Below are 16,768 nucleotides of genomic sequence, written 5' to 3' on the forward strand. Positions count from 1 at the left end.
ACTTAAATTTTTTTGTGATTACAGTCTGTATTGCGATAAGATAGTAAAAATAAAAGGGGATGCCACCACAAACTGATCAAGGGCAGACTGATACAGAGGGAGTTTTAACACCTGAGATTTAACTTGATTAATTCCATAGATGCATCCAAGTTGTCTGGATAAACACCTCCTACTGGTCTTGTTTTTCTTTTATTATTCCATTTGCCAGGAACCAGAAATACTTAGAGCTGGTTATCACAGTCAGCCTCTGGAAAGGTGTATCGAGGGGATTAGTATGAAGCTGTAGAGATTTGTTGCAATGAGAACAGCTACGTATGAAAGTGCTGTGAGCAAATTAGTCATGAAAAACCAAGGCCTGAGCATGTTATTAAATTCAGCCCATGGGTAGCAGCAGGTCTAAAGCTCACCATTTGCTTTCAAGCCTCAGTGTGGGAACTTTGGGTTTCCTCTTAATGACTGAATATAACCTTGACACCATAATAAGCATTAGGACATCCTGGTGCTGATGTGGTTATACCGCAGTTTGTAAGCCATTCATAAATTCTTTGCTTCTGTTACTAATACAATGTGTCAAATGCTTTTTCCTGACAGAGGTAACTGTGGCATGTATAAATAATGGGTTTTATGCACCATTTTATGCAACATTAGTTGAAATGACTTATAAAACTTGCTGATTTACCCTGATAAATCTGTTTCTGATATCTTGTTTTATCCGTTTCTATTTTTTGTTGTGCTTTCTGGGGTTTATGTGATTTTTTTTTTGTTTGTTTTTTTTTTGTTTGTTGTTTTTTTTTTTTTTAAGTAGATACTTTTTTTCTGGGTTGTAAAGGTCTAAATTTTTGTTTTTCTGTCTTAGAGGACTCAAATAGATCAAGCAGTTTTTACTTTGCTGCACTGTCAAGAAGCTTACATCTCTGAGGCTGATACAGACGAAGAGATGCAGCCTGCTTATGGTTCTGGTAGTTCTCAGAGTTGGTTTAATGAAAATGCATGGTGAATCTTGAATATACTGATGCCACTTATTTAGAGTTGCACGTGCGCTTCAGCTCACAATGGTACTGATTGAGACTTAAATAGAGCTCTGCAAGGCTGTCTCTTGAAAGAAATGTCAAGGCTGAAGGAAAAAACTCTGTCTATCTAATCTATCTATCCCTCCCTCCCTTAAGTAATTTCCTGTAGATGAATTGTTACATTTACAGACTGCTTGGGGCTTTCTTGGTTTTCTCAACTTTGGTTGGTTGCTTGGTTTGGTTTTTTGTTTGTTTGTTTTGCATTATTTTGGTTTTTTTTTTTATTGGTTCACTGTTTCTTGAGGGGCACAAGGGTTTTTTTGGTTTGGTTTTTTTTTTAGGGGTGAGGATGTGTGTGTAAATTTGCTTACTGCCTAATTTCAAACCAAACTGACTTATTTTTGTCAAAGATGCTTTGTGTCAGGTGCATACATCCAACTACACATACCAAGTCTTAATACTCCTGAGTCTGTATAATACAGACAATTACTAGATGGTCCTTGTCAAAAATATGCATATCTAGAGTAGATTCTCAGAAAAAAAATATTTCCATGGTGTTGCTGTATTGGGAAACCTGGAAGCTCAGGTGGTACTCTGGTCTTATGAAATGGCCATAGGTCCTGTATTCCTGAGAAATGAGGTATTGTTGTTAAAAAGGTGTTGATATTGCCTCAGAGTTCCTTACTTATAGTATGGGAAATGATGATACTTCTATAGGACTGGTAATGTTTTAACTGCTTCTCTTCAGGAATACTGCAGCAAATCTGGTCTTATGCTTTCCATTATAAAGTGCTGGATGAACTGTAGGCTGCAGCAGTAAAGGGTAAAGTTTTAATGCTGATGACACTCAGTGGGATACACAGGCAGTAAATGCATGAAGCAACCTCCAAGCAGAGGATAGTTACCGTAGGTGTCAGTTTGTTCCCAAAGAAAAGTACAGCTTGGAACAGACTTGGTACAAAGGAATTCACTTTGGCAGGTCCTATTTATGGATCTATATTTGTACTCTGCTGCTTAATCTTCCAGTGCTTTGAGGGGCAACTGAAGGAAATCTGTTTGCTTTCTGACCCTATATAAAAGTATTGGATAGTGTTAAAAATTCAGAGTTGGCTTTTTGTAAAATTACAGAAAAAGAATTTGGGCAAGGTTAAGGCTGGCTTTGTAGCTCATGGGGGAGGGAAGATGGATATGATCTATAAGAATACTGTATAGAGCATATGTTCTGTCTACTGTTTTTAATCACTGAAGTCACCTGCATTTTGACAGACAACTACTGTCACTATTACTTCAGTCTTAATTGTTCAAGAAGACACAAATGAATTAAGTTGCCACTTGGCATTATTCGAATATTGTCCAAAGGAGATTAATTGAGCCTGGTTTACAGAGCTTGTATCATGCCTGTTTTGGAACTATTTGCTAGAATGCCACATTTATATTAGTTCACTGCACACAGTTGTGCTCAGAATTTATGGCTAATTGACTGGGCTTTTAAAGCTCTGTCTAAAAATATCTGCACACAGTTTTAGTTCAGTTTTCTGTGATTACTAAGGGAATTTGATCTGAAAATGTGATTACTTTGGAAAATCCAACCACACAGTGCTAATAATACATGTTTGGAATTAGGAAAAAAAAAGAATGCCTGTGTTACTGTTGGGGTTATTTAATAGTGCTTAACATCTTTATTGACACTGCAGAGATGTAGCAGCGCTCTGCTTTGTGTACATGTATGCAGATTGCACTTAAGTTTCTGCTTTTCCTGTTGGTCTCTGCAAAATGGACAGTGCCACATTCTCACAGAACTGAAGATCTAGGTTTTTTATCAAGCCTTTAAAATATGCCTGATCAGGACATCCTAGGTCTTGTTCCCAGGTAGTAAACAGACATGGTTTGGTAGCTGAACAGTGGTGTTAATACTTCTGGGATTGCTCACTACTCTCTTTTTTAATGTCAATCAGTGAAGGGTAAACCTGGGTTAAAAAGGCAGCTGTTTACTGGCCAGACCTTTTGTTGACACACAGTATTTCCCTGCAAACTCGTCAATGGTAATATTGAGACAAATAGAACTGTAAAGCTTCCTGTATAAATGCAAAGGAGGATATAAACCAGTGTGTTTTGTCTTGTCTGTTTTATCACTGTCATATTGATTTATTCTGTAGCTGTTAAGCTTCCCCCCAAGCTTCCTCTCCTGCTTTCAGTCTTTCTTTTATTTCTCTTGCCCAACACTGATGAACGCTGCAGGATTTGTTGACAGAACTGTTTGGCATTGACAGGCAAGGCTTGTTTAGAGTTGAATTTCCTGAAGACTTTGTTTGTCTTATTTTCATAAATACCTTCCCTTTTGCTTTTTAGATCACATGTAGGTATAGTTTGGGTAGGAAAACCTGTTCTAGAGAGTCATATCTTCTTAGGTAATGGAGATAACTTCTGGAAAAAAGTGAAGGTTTTCTTGAATGTCCTGTAAACTGGAAATTAGGCAGCTCTGCTCCCCCCCACCTTGCATTCCTGTAGGCAGAAACACATTAGACAAATTAGAAGGGTAAGAACAAAATATTTACGTATGTGCTTACTTATTCTGTTCCATTTTCCATTTGTCTTCTCCTGACTGTGTGTCAGAAAAGTCCTGGCATAGGTCCAGCTCAGCAATGTTGTATGTGTTGGCTCTTGACTGGGAATAAATTTTTACAATAGGGAGACAGACTTCTCTTGCATGGGTGATACTGTAGGTACAGTTAATGCTCCAGTGTGTTTGTAGTCCCAAACAGACTGGCATTCCTCAGGAGACTTATAGATAGATGTTGAAGACTAAGAAGGCTAATCTCAGTTCAGAAATTTTCTGTGCATTATGGCTCTGCTTAATGCTTTGCATGTGCTGTGAAAGTATAACTTGAACTAATCACTATGCAAGATCTTCCAGAAATAAGGTGTCCAAAAAAGATGGGGTATGTTCACAGGTCAAAAAGCAGTCACCATTTGCTTTTAGTTCTAACTCTGTATCATGGTTGTTAATACACAGGAATCACTTCAGTGCCAGCTACAGGAATTACTACAGTAGTTCCTGTACTTGTCACTGGTGAGGCTGTCTCTTGAATTCTGGGATTAGTTTTGGGCCCTTCACTGCAAGAAAGGCATGGAAGTGCTGGATCAAGTCCAGAGAAGGTCAACAAAGCTGGGGAAGGATCTGGAAGACAGACTTACGAGGGGTGGCTGAGGCAGCTGGGGGTGTTTAGTCTGGAGAAAAGGAGGCTCAGGGGAAACCTTATTGTTCTCTACAACTGACTGAAAGTAGGTTGGAGCCAGGTGTGGGTCTGAGTCCTTTCCCAGGTAACAAGCAGCAAGATAAGAGGAAATGACCTCAAACTGTGCCAAAGGAGGTTTACATTATTTTGAAAAATTTCTTCACTGCAAGGATAGTCAAGCATTGGAAGAGGCTCTCCTGGGAAGTGTTAAAAATCCATGTAGATGAGACACTTAAAGGTGTGGTGTAGTTGTGGGCTTGATGATCTAAAAGAGCTTTTTCAATCTTAATAATTCTCTGTTCACTGTGAGTCATCCTGTTTGCCAGCATTTTGAATATGCTTCTGGCTGTGTTTCTAAGTGGCTGACTTTGGGTGCACCAACCTGTCTGGAAGACTTTACTTCCACATTAAGAGGTGGCTGTAGGTAAATGACCCAGACTTTCTGTCAGTAATCTGCCTAGGACACGTCTAGGTTTGGATAAATAATGAATGCCTTTGAGGGAGAACATGACAGGGAATGTTTGATGTGGTGTAGAGGAGGCTTCAGGATATGTCTGGAGTATGCAAGAGGAGTAGAAATCCACTGAGGAAAATAGTTATGTATTCAGCTGTCACTGAGAAAAGATCCTACCAGAACAAGATAAACAGCTTTCTGAGCTCAGTCAGCTGCACCACCTGGACTGGTTGATACTGAAGATTATACGTCATCTTCGTGAACCACTACTCACAGAAAAGAGTATTTATATCCAAGATGTTCCAAGGGACTTGCTTTGAAATTTGTCTTACCTCTAACAATTGAAACACCTTTCATGATCTGTGTTTGCAAACAAAACATTTGATTTGTGATTGAGTTAAAGGTGTTAGATAAATCAAACCCAAATGTCATCTTTACATCTGTTTTTCTGAAAATTAATTATAAAACTAATTTTAGTCTGATTAAGACTAATTATTGTATTAGTAGAACAAAATCAGAGATGTTACTGTTCCAACATATTTTCATCCTCCTGAACTGACTAGCAAAAATTAGTTATAATACAATACTGTCTGTCACTATTGGCTGTATAGTGATGTCTAACTGAAAACATTTGTTTTGACTATATACAGTTCTTGGTCACGTTTTCCACAAACAGAGGCAATGGGCTTAGAGTAGCTCTGTGAGTAGGTCAGAACAGCAACCTAACCTAACCAGGATGGCAGCCTCCAGCTCTGTGAGGAAAGCAGATGTTATAGAAAATAGGAGGAGGTTCTGGTATGAAACATGACAGATACAAGCCTTTGTTGCACCTTAGAGACTTCTACTGATGACCAGTCTTGGCTGCCATTGTAAATTACTGTGGTGCCTCTCAGGTGACACTGTGTCTGTCTGGAACCACTGGCTTGGTCACCTTGTTGTTAAAATGGATTGGAGCACATCAGGCATGTGGCCGTAAAAGAACTGCTATGGTACCTTGTCTCTGCTTTTACAGCAGTTTTTGTATAAAGAAAAGATACATCTGTGACCTGCACTAATGAGTTCAGTAAAACATGTTCGTAAAAGTCCAGAAAACCATTGGCACCTGCAAGGAGGTAAACTAGAGAGTATTTGGCACACAGTCAAGGTAAGGGAGATTTGCTCCCTGTTTCTTTCAGAGCTGTCATCCAAAAACTTGTTTGTGAGAAGTCTGCAAACAACAGTGTGCATCATGGACTTACTCACCCAGCAGCATGTTGCTGTCCATGTTCAGCACAGCACCCACCCACCAGTGCTCGTGCTGCAGCATTATATCAATTAGCAAGTGATGATCATAGATAACTTCTGATACAAGTGGCACCCAAGTTCTCTCTTCTTTTATTTTTCTCCCTCTAGGCAGGAAGATCCACCGAGACCTTTTTTGCTGCACTCCTGCTTGAGGAGCTCTGATGAAGAAGTAAGATTTCTGCAAAAATGTTCTCAAGTTCTGGTGTATTGTCTCCTACCCTCAAAGGATGTCCAGTCTGTCAGCTTGCGCATAGTCCTTGCAGAAATACTTGCAACAAAAGGTAGATCAAAGATAAGAGATGGTTAACCATTTGTACATGTACAATGTTAGCAATTACAAAGTTGTCATGTCTTTGATGCTTTGCTTTTACATTCTGAAATTTAATTTCTGTGATAGCCAGTAAGACACTATATTCACAAAATCAAGCATATACTTGCTTAACTCTCATGATTTGATGCCAGGCTGTTTATCACATTTCAGGATAAAATACAATTTGTCCTTTCTCATTCTCTATTTCTTCACAGAGGAATACTTTTGCAGGTTTCCTTGGCATTATTTATAGTGATTATATGAATAATTCTGGCCTTTTATATTTCATTCAGATGAATAAGCACATCCTTAAATCTGTGGATCCTATAACTGAATCATGATATTATATTTAATTCATTATTTTACACTTTGATTTATCCAGTGTGTTTTTTTAAATTAAGGGATTTCTAGTTTGCTTTTATCAGCTACACTTTATAGATACGGTATGCATTTTTTGTCACTGTCAAATTCAGAAATTTTGAAGTCCCTAGTATGTTATGCAATCCAGTTTAGTTTCATTTATACTGGCTATAATGTCATAGCCTTCAGAGCGCACAGCATAAAGAACAAAAACACTTGGAATATTCCAAACAGAGTTCAGCTTTGTCAATGTTCATCAATTTCTGTAATAGAATAACCAGCTTTATCAAAAAGATATAAGCAATATCAAATGTACTGTGTGGTCCAGAAGACTGGTTTTGGATTTTTTGATGTTTAAAAACTTGGATATTTATTTTTGCCTTTTATCTGTAGTTTTCTTTTGCAAGACTGCAGTTATTCTTCAACATAAGGATTTTGTTCTAAAATATTTTTTTTTCCTCTCCAGTACTGAAACCAGTGGTGGAACTGCTCAGTGATCCAGATTACATTAACCGAATGCTACTCAGCCAGCTGGAGTACAGAGAACAGATGAATGAGCATCAGAAGAAAGACTACACATATGCTCCTTCTTACGAGGAGTTCATCAAGCTCATTAACAGCAGCTCAGATGTTGAGTTCCTGAAACAGCTGAGGTATTTAGTGTTTCACTGTAGCTCATTCAAAACTGAACATGCTTCTTTTCCAGCACATTACTAAGATTTGAATGAATTGTGATTTTTCTTTTTAAATTTAGTTTTAGATTTCTTTTTGTTTGGTGAAGCAGAGATAGTAAGGATGATAAGCTGCTACATTTGTTAGATCTCTAATGTAATCAGCATTTTAGCTCAGTGGCAGAAAATGCATAAAAGTTTTGCTTAGTACTGTACTGGAGATGATTGTGCTGTTGAAATGGATAAATGCTTGAAATGTATGAAAGGCATACTGAACTCTTCTTTGCAATTTTCCTCTGTGGAGTTAGATGAAATATGTTGAATTTCTGTTAGTGTGGATGGTTTTCTCCTCATTAACTTTATGAATTATGACTGGTCAGGGTGGTCTAGTGACTGTGAACTCTAGTGACCTTAGGGACACTGAGCATTCAGAGCAGCTTGCTGTGATTCTGTGGCATAGAAAGAAGAGGTTTGAGTTCCAGCACATTTTACCACTGGATGAGAGGTTTTCCTGGACTATTGTAGGGATGTGTTTCTCAGTTGCTTCCTTCTTAACCATATTAATGAGCTCTACAGAATTTGCTGAAAACAGAAAAAACATCTCTGAGCTCCTAGATATCATGAGTCTTGTTTTCTAATGCAAATAGCATCACTGCTCACTCTTACACTAATTCCACTCCTAGTCTCATCTCTTTCTCCTTATTTCTCTCCTCTTAATATGAGTTATTACCTTCATCTCATGCCTGCTTGCCCAAGAGACAGTTGTTTATGCTTGCCTTATCTTTACAGCTGTTTCTTCTCTGATTTCTGATTTACGTGAAAGAATAAGGAACAACTGACTGGGAAGCAGGGAACAGAGATACACTGTTGTTGTAGAACCTCCCTAGATGTCCTTGTGTTGGTTTTGTTGAGCAGAGCAAAGCTTTGGAGGATCCCTGTAACAGTTTTTGGAGTGTTTGTCCTAAGCTCTTACCACCAGCCAGAACTGGTAGTTTTTCCTATTCCCAACTCACCTCTGTTGCTGCTGCAGGCCAGATTTTTCTCTTCTCAAATGACTGCAGCAACATCTAAAATACACATGCACATTGATTACATTTGCTGAATTCTGTGTCCTCTCTTGTGACTCTGAACTTCTGATAGATAGGCTTGGCTTGATCAGGCCAAGAGGTGGCTTACTGGGATGGAGTATGCTGGCTTCGTAAATAACACAGTACTTCCTCTTGTTCGTCTCTTTGATTCTGAAACCACTTGCATTTCTGATATAGGAAAATACATTTAGGTGATGGTGAAATGGTTCTGTTGCTTGGCTACTTATTGTTCATCTGCTGTAAAATTTGCTCTTTACTCTGGGAGAGTGTGCCTTTCCTGAGAGCAGAAATTAGTCTCTATTAGACTCTGCCTAAAACCTAATTGACACAGTTATTAGCATAATCACACTAATGGATTTGCTTGTTTCAAAAGAAACCCAACTCTTATGTTGTTGTTGTTCAAGCACATTAATGCTTAGTGTGTTCTCTTTTTAGCTGATAGGTCACTTTAAATTGCATTCTTTAATACCAGAGAGCAGATCTGCTTTATGAAATAATGTGGTTTTGGCTGCACCTAGATTATTCCTTTCTAGTCTATGAAGTCCAACTGCCATCATCTTGAAATGTGTTCCTCTACACACTACAAAATGTTGATCAGTCTGAGCTGATCAGTATTTTAATGGAAACTGTCTGAGAAAATGTATCTTCTTTTTGAAGATGAATAGTATTTGATTTTGGAGGCAGTGTTCTTCCTTCCTCTGTTTATACAAATCCAGTCTCTTGGACAGTGGTTGAAGAGCATTTCCTGTGGGAGAAGGCATTCCCATTCTTTGTGTTCCAGCACTGTGGGAGCACTCAGACAGAGATGGGCCAACCCGTAGTCATCTCAAATTTCTGTAGTCTATTTGGCAAAGCTTTCATGATTGACCAGTGAAAGCTTGCAGATTTGCATTAACACAGCTAAACAGTGGTCCCTATATGGACTGAAAAAAAACAAAAACAAAATGGGTGGTACTTGGTTGTAATTCACAACACTGAACCACAGGGCAAATCTATAAAGGAGTTAAAGAGGAAGAAACAAATAAGCTGTTGTGCACTTATCACTGAGGAGCACAGTAAGAGTCTGTTGGAGTGATGGGAATGGGGAAAATGCCTCCCGTTCTCTTATAACAAATAAATTACTGGCATGTTTTACTTAAACAGAGTCTCCCAGTTTGATGCTATTCTGGGTAATAATGCTTATCAAGAATTCCTTTTCTTTGTTTTATTTGGAAATAATTTCTCAGTGTCTGTTCTAAGCTAGTGCAGGGCATTAATGAACTCTAAGCCTCCCCCTGTTACTTGTAATATGACAGATAGGATCTTGGTAAAGAACACATACAAGCAGTAGCAATTTTCCGTGTAAGCTTAGCTTTGAGGGAAATTTATCTGAAGGCCCTACAGTTGCTGGGAACTCGTTATTTTGTATTAAACATTCCTGTCATGCTTATCTTTGCAGATTCGTTATTATCTATTTAATAAAATAAAGATAAAATACCTTGCTAAGTTCAAGAGGCCATGAGACACTGATAAACATTTCCTCAGACTCTTGACTGACCACAGTCAAGAAGGCCTGGACTCCTGGGTGCCCCTTGATGTATGCAGGCTGATTTCATTAACAGAGTTTTGCTGGGCTTTCTTGTGATTATAGCCAGGTATTCTTGGTGGGGAAGGCAGGGAAAAGCTCTGGCTGGTTCAGTGGAAACCTGTGGGTGAAAGGTGGTGTGTGTTGCTCTCATCCAGGAAGTTGGAAAAGAGGGAGGCTATGTGGGTCTCCTTGTAAGCAAGTGTAAAGCTCTCTGCTGTGCAAACAGCTCTGCCTGAAATGATAATAATGGTGCTAGGATTTTCTGAATCTTGTTTTGCTCCTAGCTTACAAGCGCTACCTTAAGAAGAAATATTGTATTGATATTCTGCATTGCTTTTTGGAATGTATTTAAATGATGCAGTAACTACTTAATATTAATTTTGGAGAACTTTGTTTCATAGTTTGTTTGTATCTATAGTGAACCACTAATATTTAGTCACTTAATCTCTTGGAACATACTGGTTTTGTGGAAATATCCCTTTAATTTTTATAGAGAAATCAGGGGAGACAATATTTTCATAAAAGGGAAGTTGCTGATTTCTGGGGAGCTGTTTTGGGGATTTTTGCTTGTTTTCCTATCATGCCTTTACCATCTGAAAAGCTGAATTTGTTGAGAGGAATGGAGTGAGAAAAACAAACCAACAAAGCTTTCACAGAAGGGACCATTGTATGTTATGCACAAATGTCCTTCAAACTCACTCTTCCTAATGTTTCATTTCTTTGATGCTTGTCATGAGGGGAGGCAGACTTTTATTCCTGTATTACCAAGTTTTCACAAAGGTGTTGTCTTTCAAGAAGAAAAAGTGAAACGGTGAAATTTCACCTTCATTTCCCCTCAGACTGAAGTCAGTATGGATTAATTGGAATTCTGCTACAAATAAGGAAGAAAAGATGAATTCTTTCACATCAGATGTGAAACATTTACTTTCTCTGTCAGAAGTAGACCAAAGATAAGAGACATGCTGAGTTAAAAACATTGAGTTGAGAAAAAATAATGGTAAGGAAATAAGCTGTTGGATAGTTTTTATTCTGCTCTCAGGATCAGCATTATTTTTATTCTGATATTTATTATTACACCAGCAGAAAGTCTCAATTCATGGTAAGAAAGAGCATGACTACTGGCTTAATATCATCTTTTACCTATGAAATGAGAGAAGTGAATGAATATAAGAAAGAATAGGGAAGAAGGAAGTAATGTGGATGTGAGACCATGAAAGGTCCAGTTTATCAAGTACAGTCACTTCTTAGAAATTAAATTAATACATCACATTTAAAATGTCTTTAGATGTTTATTCACCAACACCACAGAACATCTAGCAGCTAGAATATTTGGAACAGTTAGAGGGAGAAAAGGGTCATGTTCTGGCAGTGTAGCATGAGGATGTTTCTGTGGTGCAGTGTTGTACAGCACTCCCATTGAGTAGTTGCAGCAAGAGCCTGGTGCTTGGGAGTAACAGACTACATAGAATCTTTGGGCATGTAACTCCAAGCATCTCCCATACTTAAAGGAACTGAACAGGAAAAAAGATGCTGTGTTAAGTATTGGTAATAAAAGCACATGAATTGGTGAATGTGAACAAATGGGTGTAAATCTGGAAGGAAAAAAGTTGCAAGATAAGCGGGAATTACCTTCCATGTGCAGTTAGTTTTCTGTACCTTGTTTGATAAATTCATGATTTCACAGCCTACAACACCTGAGTGAGGTGAATGAGTGTCACTGCAGTGCATTTACAGATCACATAATCAATGCATCAAAAGTCTGAGCTACCCTGAATAACTTGGGAAGTCTTTGTCTGAGTGGAGAATTAATCATGGGACTTCCTACACACCACACCACCACCCTTACTATGGTGCTGTTCTTCCTCTGACAGACTGGGCACTGGTGGCCGTGGGTGGAAACAATCAAAATACAGTAATGGCAAATGGAAGTAGTGATACAAAAATACAGGTTTTCAAACAGGTTTTCATGTCTCAATTCGATAATTGAAGAATTTGCTACAGAAAATAAAGTGGAAACATAGTTGTGAGTGTATGCCCTGCATATAAAACTGTATACAAAGAGCCAGAGACAGTCACAATCCTAAAAGAGTTATAGGAGACAAGAGAAATGGGGGAAATTGAGTCATGTTGGTGAAGAAAGTTTACATGAAAGAAGGGAAATATGTTTGTAGGATCACATGTTTCTTATTAAATGGAGAATAAGTAGTCACAAAAATAGCAGCCTTTCCAGGAGGCTTCAGCTTTCATCTAAGAGTTAACTTGATAGATAGCAAATTGACTGGAATACTTCTTTCTTACCAAAATTAATAGCTACCAAAGTAAATGCATTGAAAGCAGATATGTTGTGACCAGAACCTTGACATTTATGAAAGACTTAACTGACAGTTAAGTGCATAGTATTTGTTAGTTACAAAATCAGTTTTACCTAAAATTCAGTTTGCTAGCTGCATTAACTGTCTGCTATTGTGTAGTATAGTTTTAGGTAATAAATATGTTTTAATTATTCCTGGAATGCAGAATTTTGATGTTTTACATATTTTAGTGTAATTTGGTTTTTTCTACAAATTCATATGCGTTCCATATATGTAAGGAGTAGATTAGCTGGAAGAACCTTACAAACAGTTATTTTCTTTTAACTGAACGGTCATCCTGGTTTCCTACAGAAAACTTATATTTAATGTTCAGAGTGTGAGTTTATATTATGTTTACTGATTATTACCTGTCTGTGCAATGCCATCAGTTGAGAGAAGAGGGCAGTGTTATTGTTTGTTGAATGTTTCCTTTTTGTTTCAAGATAATCTCTTTTCCTTGCTCCATGTGCACAGTGCTCCTTAGGTTGCAGGTATACTGTGACATTAATCTGTTTCCAGGTGAGGAGGAAGTAGAAGTATTTTGTTTTTTGTTAACTCTTAAGTGTGCTGTATGAAGAACATATTGTAAAAAATTAATACTATGTTTTTTTCTTCTCCTCCCTCTCTCCACCCTTATTCCCTACTGTTTTTAAAATTAGGTATCAAATTGTAGTGGAAATAGTTCAGGCAACCACAATCAGCAATATTCCCCAAGTGAAGAGACAGAAAGGTAAGATTCCATTTTGAAGTCACATCTGTTGTTTTCATTTTGAAAAGCTGTTTGAACTCCCGCCATACATATGCAATCAGTGTGTGTAGGTGTTTTAGACAGATTTTAGGAATGCTATACCTTTAGTATTTTGGTTCTGTTTAATTTTTCTGAATCTTCCAGAAGCTCACATGGTATGATTATCCCCACACCCTGTCTTCATCTAAGATGTTGAATCATGATGAAGGTCACATCTATGATACACTTATATTCAGAACTTGCTGCAATTGGGATTTCTTATGTTACAAATTCATATGCTAATAATCATATTTCCACTTCCTTCTTCATATAATCTGTTCTTCAAAATCTGTCTGTTCTCTTTTTGGAACACAGAATAAGGAATGATACAGCATAATTTATCAGTCAGACTTTATTTTGATTCTTCAATGTATTATGTTTATTATGTTTTTGAATTGCAAAAAAGAATTCTCTTAAATCTTTCTGCAATGATTTGACAATGGCTGCCTTTTTAAAAGCAGTGCATATTACAGTTACATTGTAACTATAACATTGTAATATACAGTGCATATTACATTACTTGCATTTTTTACATATACTACTTTTTATGGCTCTCAAAATATGTAAAAACTGAGGTATATCTTTAGGAGATGATCTTTATGGCAAAATTATACACCAAATCATTGCTTAGGCAGGTGTACTTTAGTTGTATCAATGCATAAAAAAAAAGGAAACAGATAGTAAAATCAATTTCTTTATAAATAAATCTAGAAGATTTTAGGTTCTCATGTAATCTCTATCTCTCTCTAGGTTAAAAAAATAAATTCTTTTTCTAGTTCCTTGTATCAGAATGGAAAATATTAAAAAGTAATTGAAGTGTAATGAAAAATGCGGAAACAGAAAATGAACATACTGTGGGGTGGGGAAATTCTGGGCAATATGAAGAGCTTGAGGTCCACGCTGAAGTTTCAGAAAGTACAAGGTTGTCAACAATGATAATGCTTTCTGTTTATATTCTAAAATAGAGCTAAATGTGCATTCCAGTAGGACATTTTTCTTGTATCAAACCAAGATAACAGAAAAAGTAGGCATCAGTTTTTATTTAAATGTACATTATAGAAATAGATATTAATATTTTTCAGATAAAAGGCAATTGAATGGAAAGTCTGTGCCATAAAGTAATAAAATAAGATCAGGGAATTTTACTCTGAGAACATTATGAAAAATCAAATCTTGCTAAGCCTGTATTTCCATTTGTGCTACCGTTGGTCTTTTTGAGACACTAATTGATTTGGGGAATATTTTTCTACAAAACATGGTTCCTACAGTTAATTATTTATTAATTAATTCTCGTCTATCTCACTTGAGTTTCTCTGTTTAAATATCTACTCTTCTATATACTGAACAGAAGATGCTTTTTGAAGCTACAATTGTCTGGTAATGCAGAACAGGTACAAAAATATTATAGAGTTGGTGGCATGTGGTCAAGTTGATTTTGCATTTTTATGGGCTCTTGATTTCTACCTGTACTAAAAAAAACAAACAAACAAAAAAAAAACCCTAACAGAAATTTCACTAGCTGGTGCACTGAAGTTTTGTATTATGATATGGACTTCTATTTTTGGTTTGTTCCTATGGTAACCTTGTATATAATTTAAGGGTTGATTACCACTGCTGACTCTGTTGGCCATTGGGACCCTTTTGTTTACTAAACAGCCAATGCGCTGTCTGAAGAAGGTGATGTTTTTTGCTTGACACATGTGAAACAGTATGCCCAACAGAGGCATGCAAATACAATCTTTTTATTGTTCACACAAATTTAAGGCAGATTTTTAATTTCAGTTATTCCACTCAGGTTTTCATCTTAACTCTTAGGAGTTAAGAGTTCATCTAAACTCTTAAGAGGGCTATCAAAACTGTAGGGGGGTAAAATCTAGTTCTGAAGAATGGTTTGTGCCTTATTTTTCCTAAAGAAGGTGGAGACATTTTACCTAATGTTATAATGAATCTAATATGTTCCTGAATTTTAAAAAGAAAAGTTTAGAGGAAAAACTGTGGTGCTCTTCTTAAAACAAATGAAAGCCAACCAAAAAAGCCCAGCACAACTGACTGCTAGCATAAAGTCTGTTGAAATCTTGTTGAACAGACTACCATGTTACTTAGCATCACATTTTGATGTTTCCTTTTCTGGATGCTACAGCATCATGCTACCCCTGGATTTAATGGTGAATAACTAAATGTAAGCTTTATGCAAAATGAAAGTGTGTCTGCACTATCTCCTTCTGTTTTTTTCTTTTTAATCTTTTCCCCCAGCACATGGTGCATTCCTGCAGTGATGTGTGAGCATGGCAGTTGGATGAGTATGACAGTCCCTTCTTTGCTGCTAACTGAACTCTTGCCTTTTGTGTCAAGGACATCTCTTAGCTTTGACCCCAGCCTGGCCAGAGATAGTCTTACTGATGGCTATTTCCTTTTTCCTGTGGCAAAGTTGAGTCCTGAAAATGCAACTGCTTCTTTAGTGCCTGAGTGTTCAACTAGAGCAGCTGAACTTTGGCTGGCCAGCATTCTGTTGAGCCTGATGTCCGCTCTCAAAGAGAGAGCAAGTGTAGATAGTATGTACATGGATATAGAACTATAGAGTGGTTTGGGTTGGAAGGGACCTTTAAAAATCACCTACTCCAACCTCTGTGCAATGAGCAGGTACATCTCCAGCTAGACTGCTCAGAGTCCTATCCACCTGACCTTGAGTGTTTCCAGGGATGGAGCATGTACCACCTCTCTGGGCAGCCTGTTTCAGTGTTTTGTCACCCTCATTGTAGAAGACATTCCTTTTATATAATCTAAATTATAATTCTTTTGGTTCAATACCATTGCCCCTGTGTCCTATTGCAACAGTCCCTGCTAAAGATCTGTCCCCATCTTTCTTACAGTCTTCTACGAATTACTGAAGGGCTGCATCTCTCTCAACCTTTCTTTTTGGTTCCATCCCTCTGATCATCTTTGTGTCCCTCCTCTGGACCTGCTCAAAAAGGTCCACGTCTTTCCTGTGCTGAGGTCCCCAGAACTGGATGCAGCACTCAACTGGGGTCCCACACAAGAGCGGTGTCAGCCTCTGTCAGTTTGAAATATGGGAGCTTCCTGATCCAGTGTTTTCAATAGAAGAAGGTATAACAAAAAATCTGAGGAGCAGCTAGTGTAGCAGAGGGGGCCAAAAGTCTGTAGTGGTGACCGCTTAGCTACTATTTGCACTTTTCTTAGCAAAAGAAGTGTTGTACAACCACATGACTAGCAAAAAGTACTCCTGAGCAGGATTGTGAACCTTTACTATTGGTTTAGGAGACATAATTAAGTCTCTACAACTGACCAAAGATATTTCTTTCTTAAAAAAAGATTAGGTGTCTATTATTAAAGGATGAATAGCCTGAAGACCAGATTTCAGACTGACGAGTTCTCACAGGGCCTACAGTTACCTGATCTTTTACTATTTTATTTGGTGATACCAAAGTATGCACTTAATGTTGGTGCCCAGTAAGATGGGAGAGGAGGGCTTGTTGCTCAGTAAGGGCAGAGTTCTTTACACCTTTTAACTAGTGCTGGTGCCACCTATTGGCAAAATATTTTGCTGTTAGGATGCTCTAATAAAATCAGAAAGTACTTTAAGATACTTGTAAACATCATTGTATTAAATCCTCTGCAGTTAAGAAATGTCA

General features: G+C 37.6%; 1 protein-coding gene across 1 annotated transcript in view; it reads left to right on the plus strand.

The window, feature by feature from the left end:
* Window positions 1-16,768, plus strand: part of SNX25 (sorting nexin 25) — a 71,245-nt gene that overhangs the window by 14,332 nt on the left and 40,145 nt on the right. The window contains exons 3-5 of the mRNA XM_015624415.3: window positions 6,093-6,265; window positions 7,121-7,307; window positions 12,991-13,061. Of these exons, the coding sequence (XP_015479901.1) occupies window positions 6,093-6,265; window positions 7,121-7,307; window positions 12,991-13,061 (431 nt within the window). The remainder of the gene's footprint in view (window positions 1-6,092; window positions 6,266-7,120; window positions 7,308-12,990; window positions 13,062-16,768) is intronic.

Source organism: Parus major, chromosome 4 (assembly GCF_001522545.3).
Source record: "Parus major isolate Abel chromosome 4, Parus_major1.1, whole genome shotgun sequence".
Lineage (NCBI taxonomy): Eukaryota > Metazoa > Chordata > Aves > Passeriformes > Paridae > Parus > Parus major.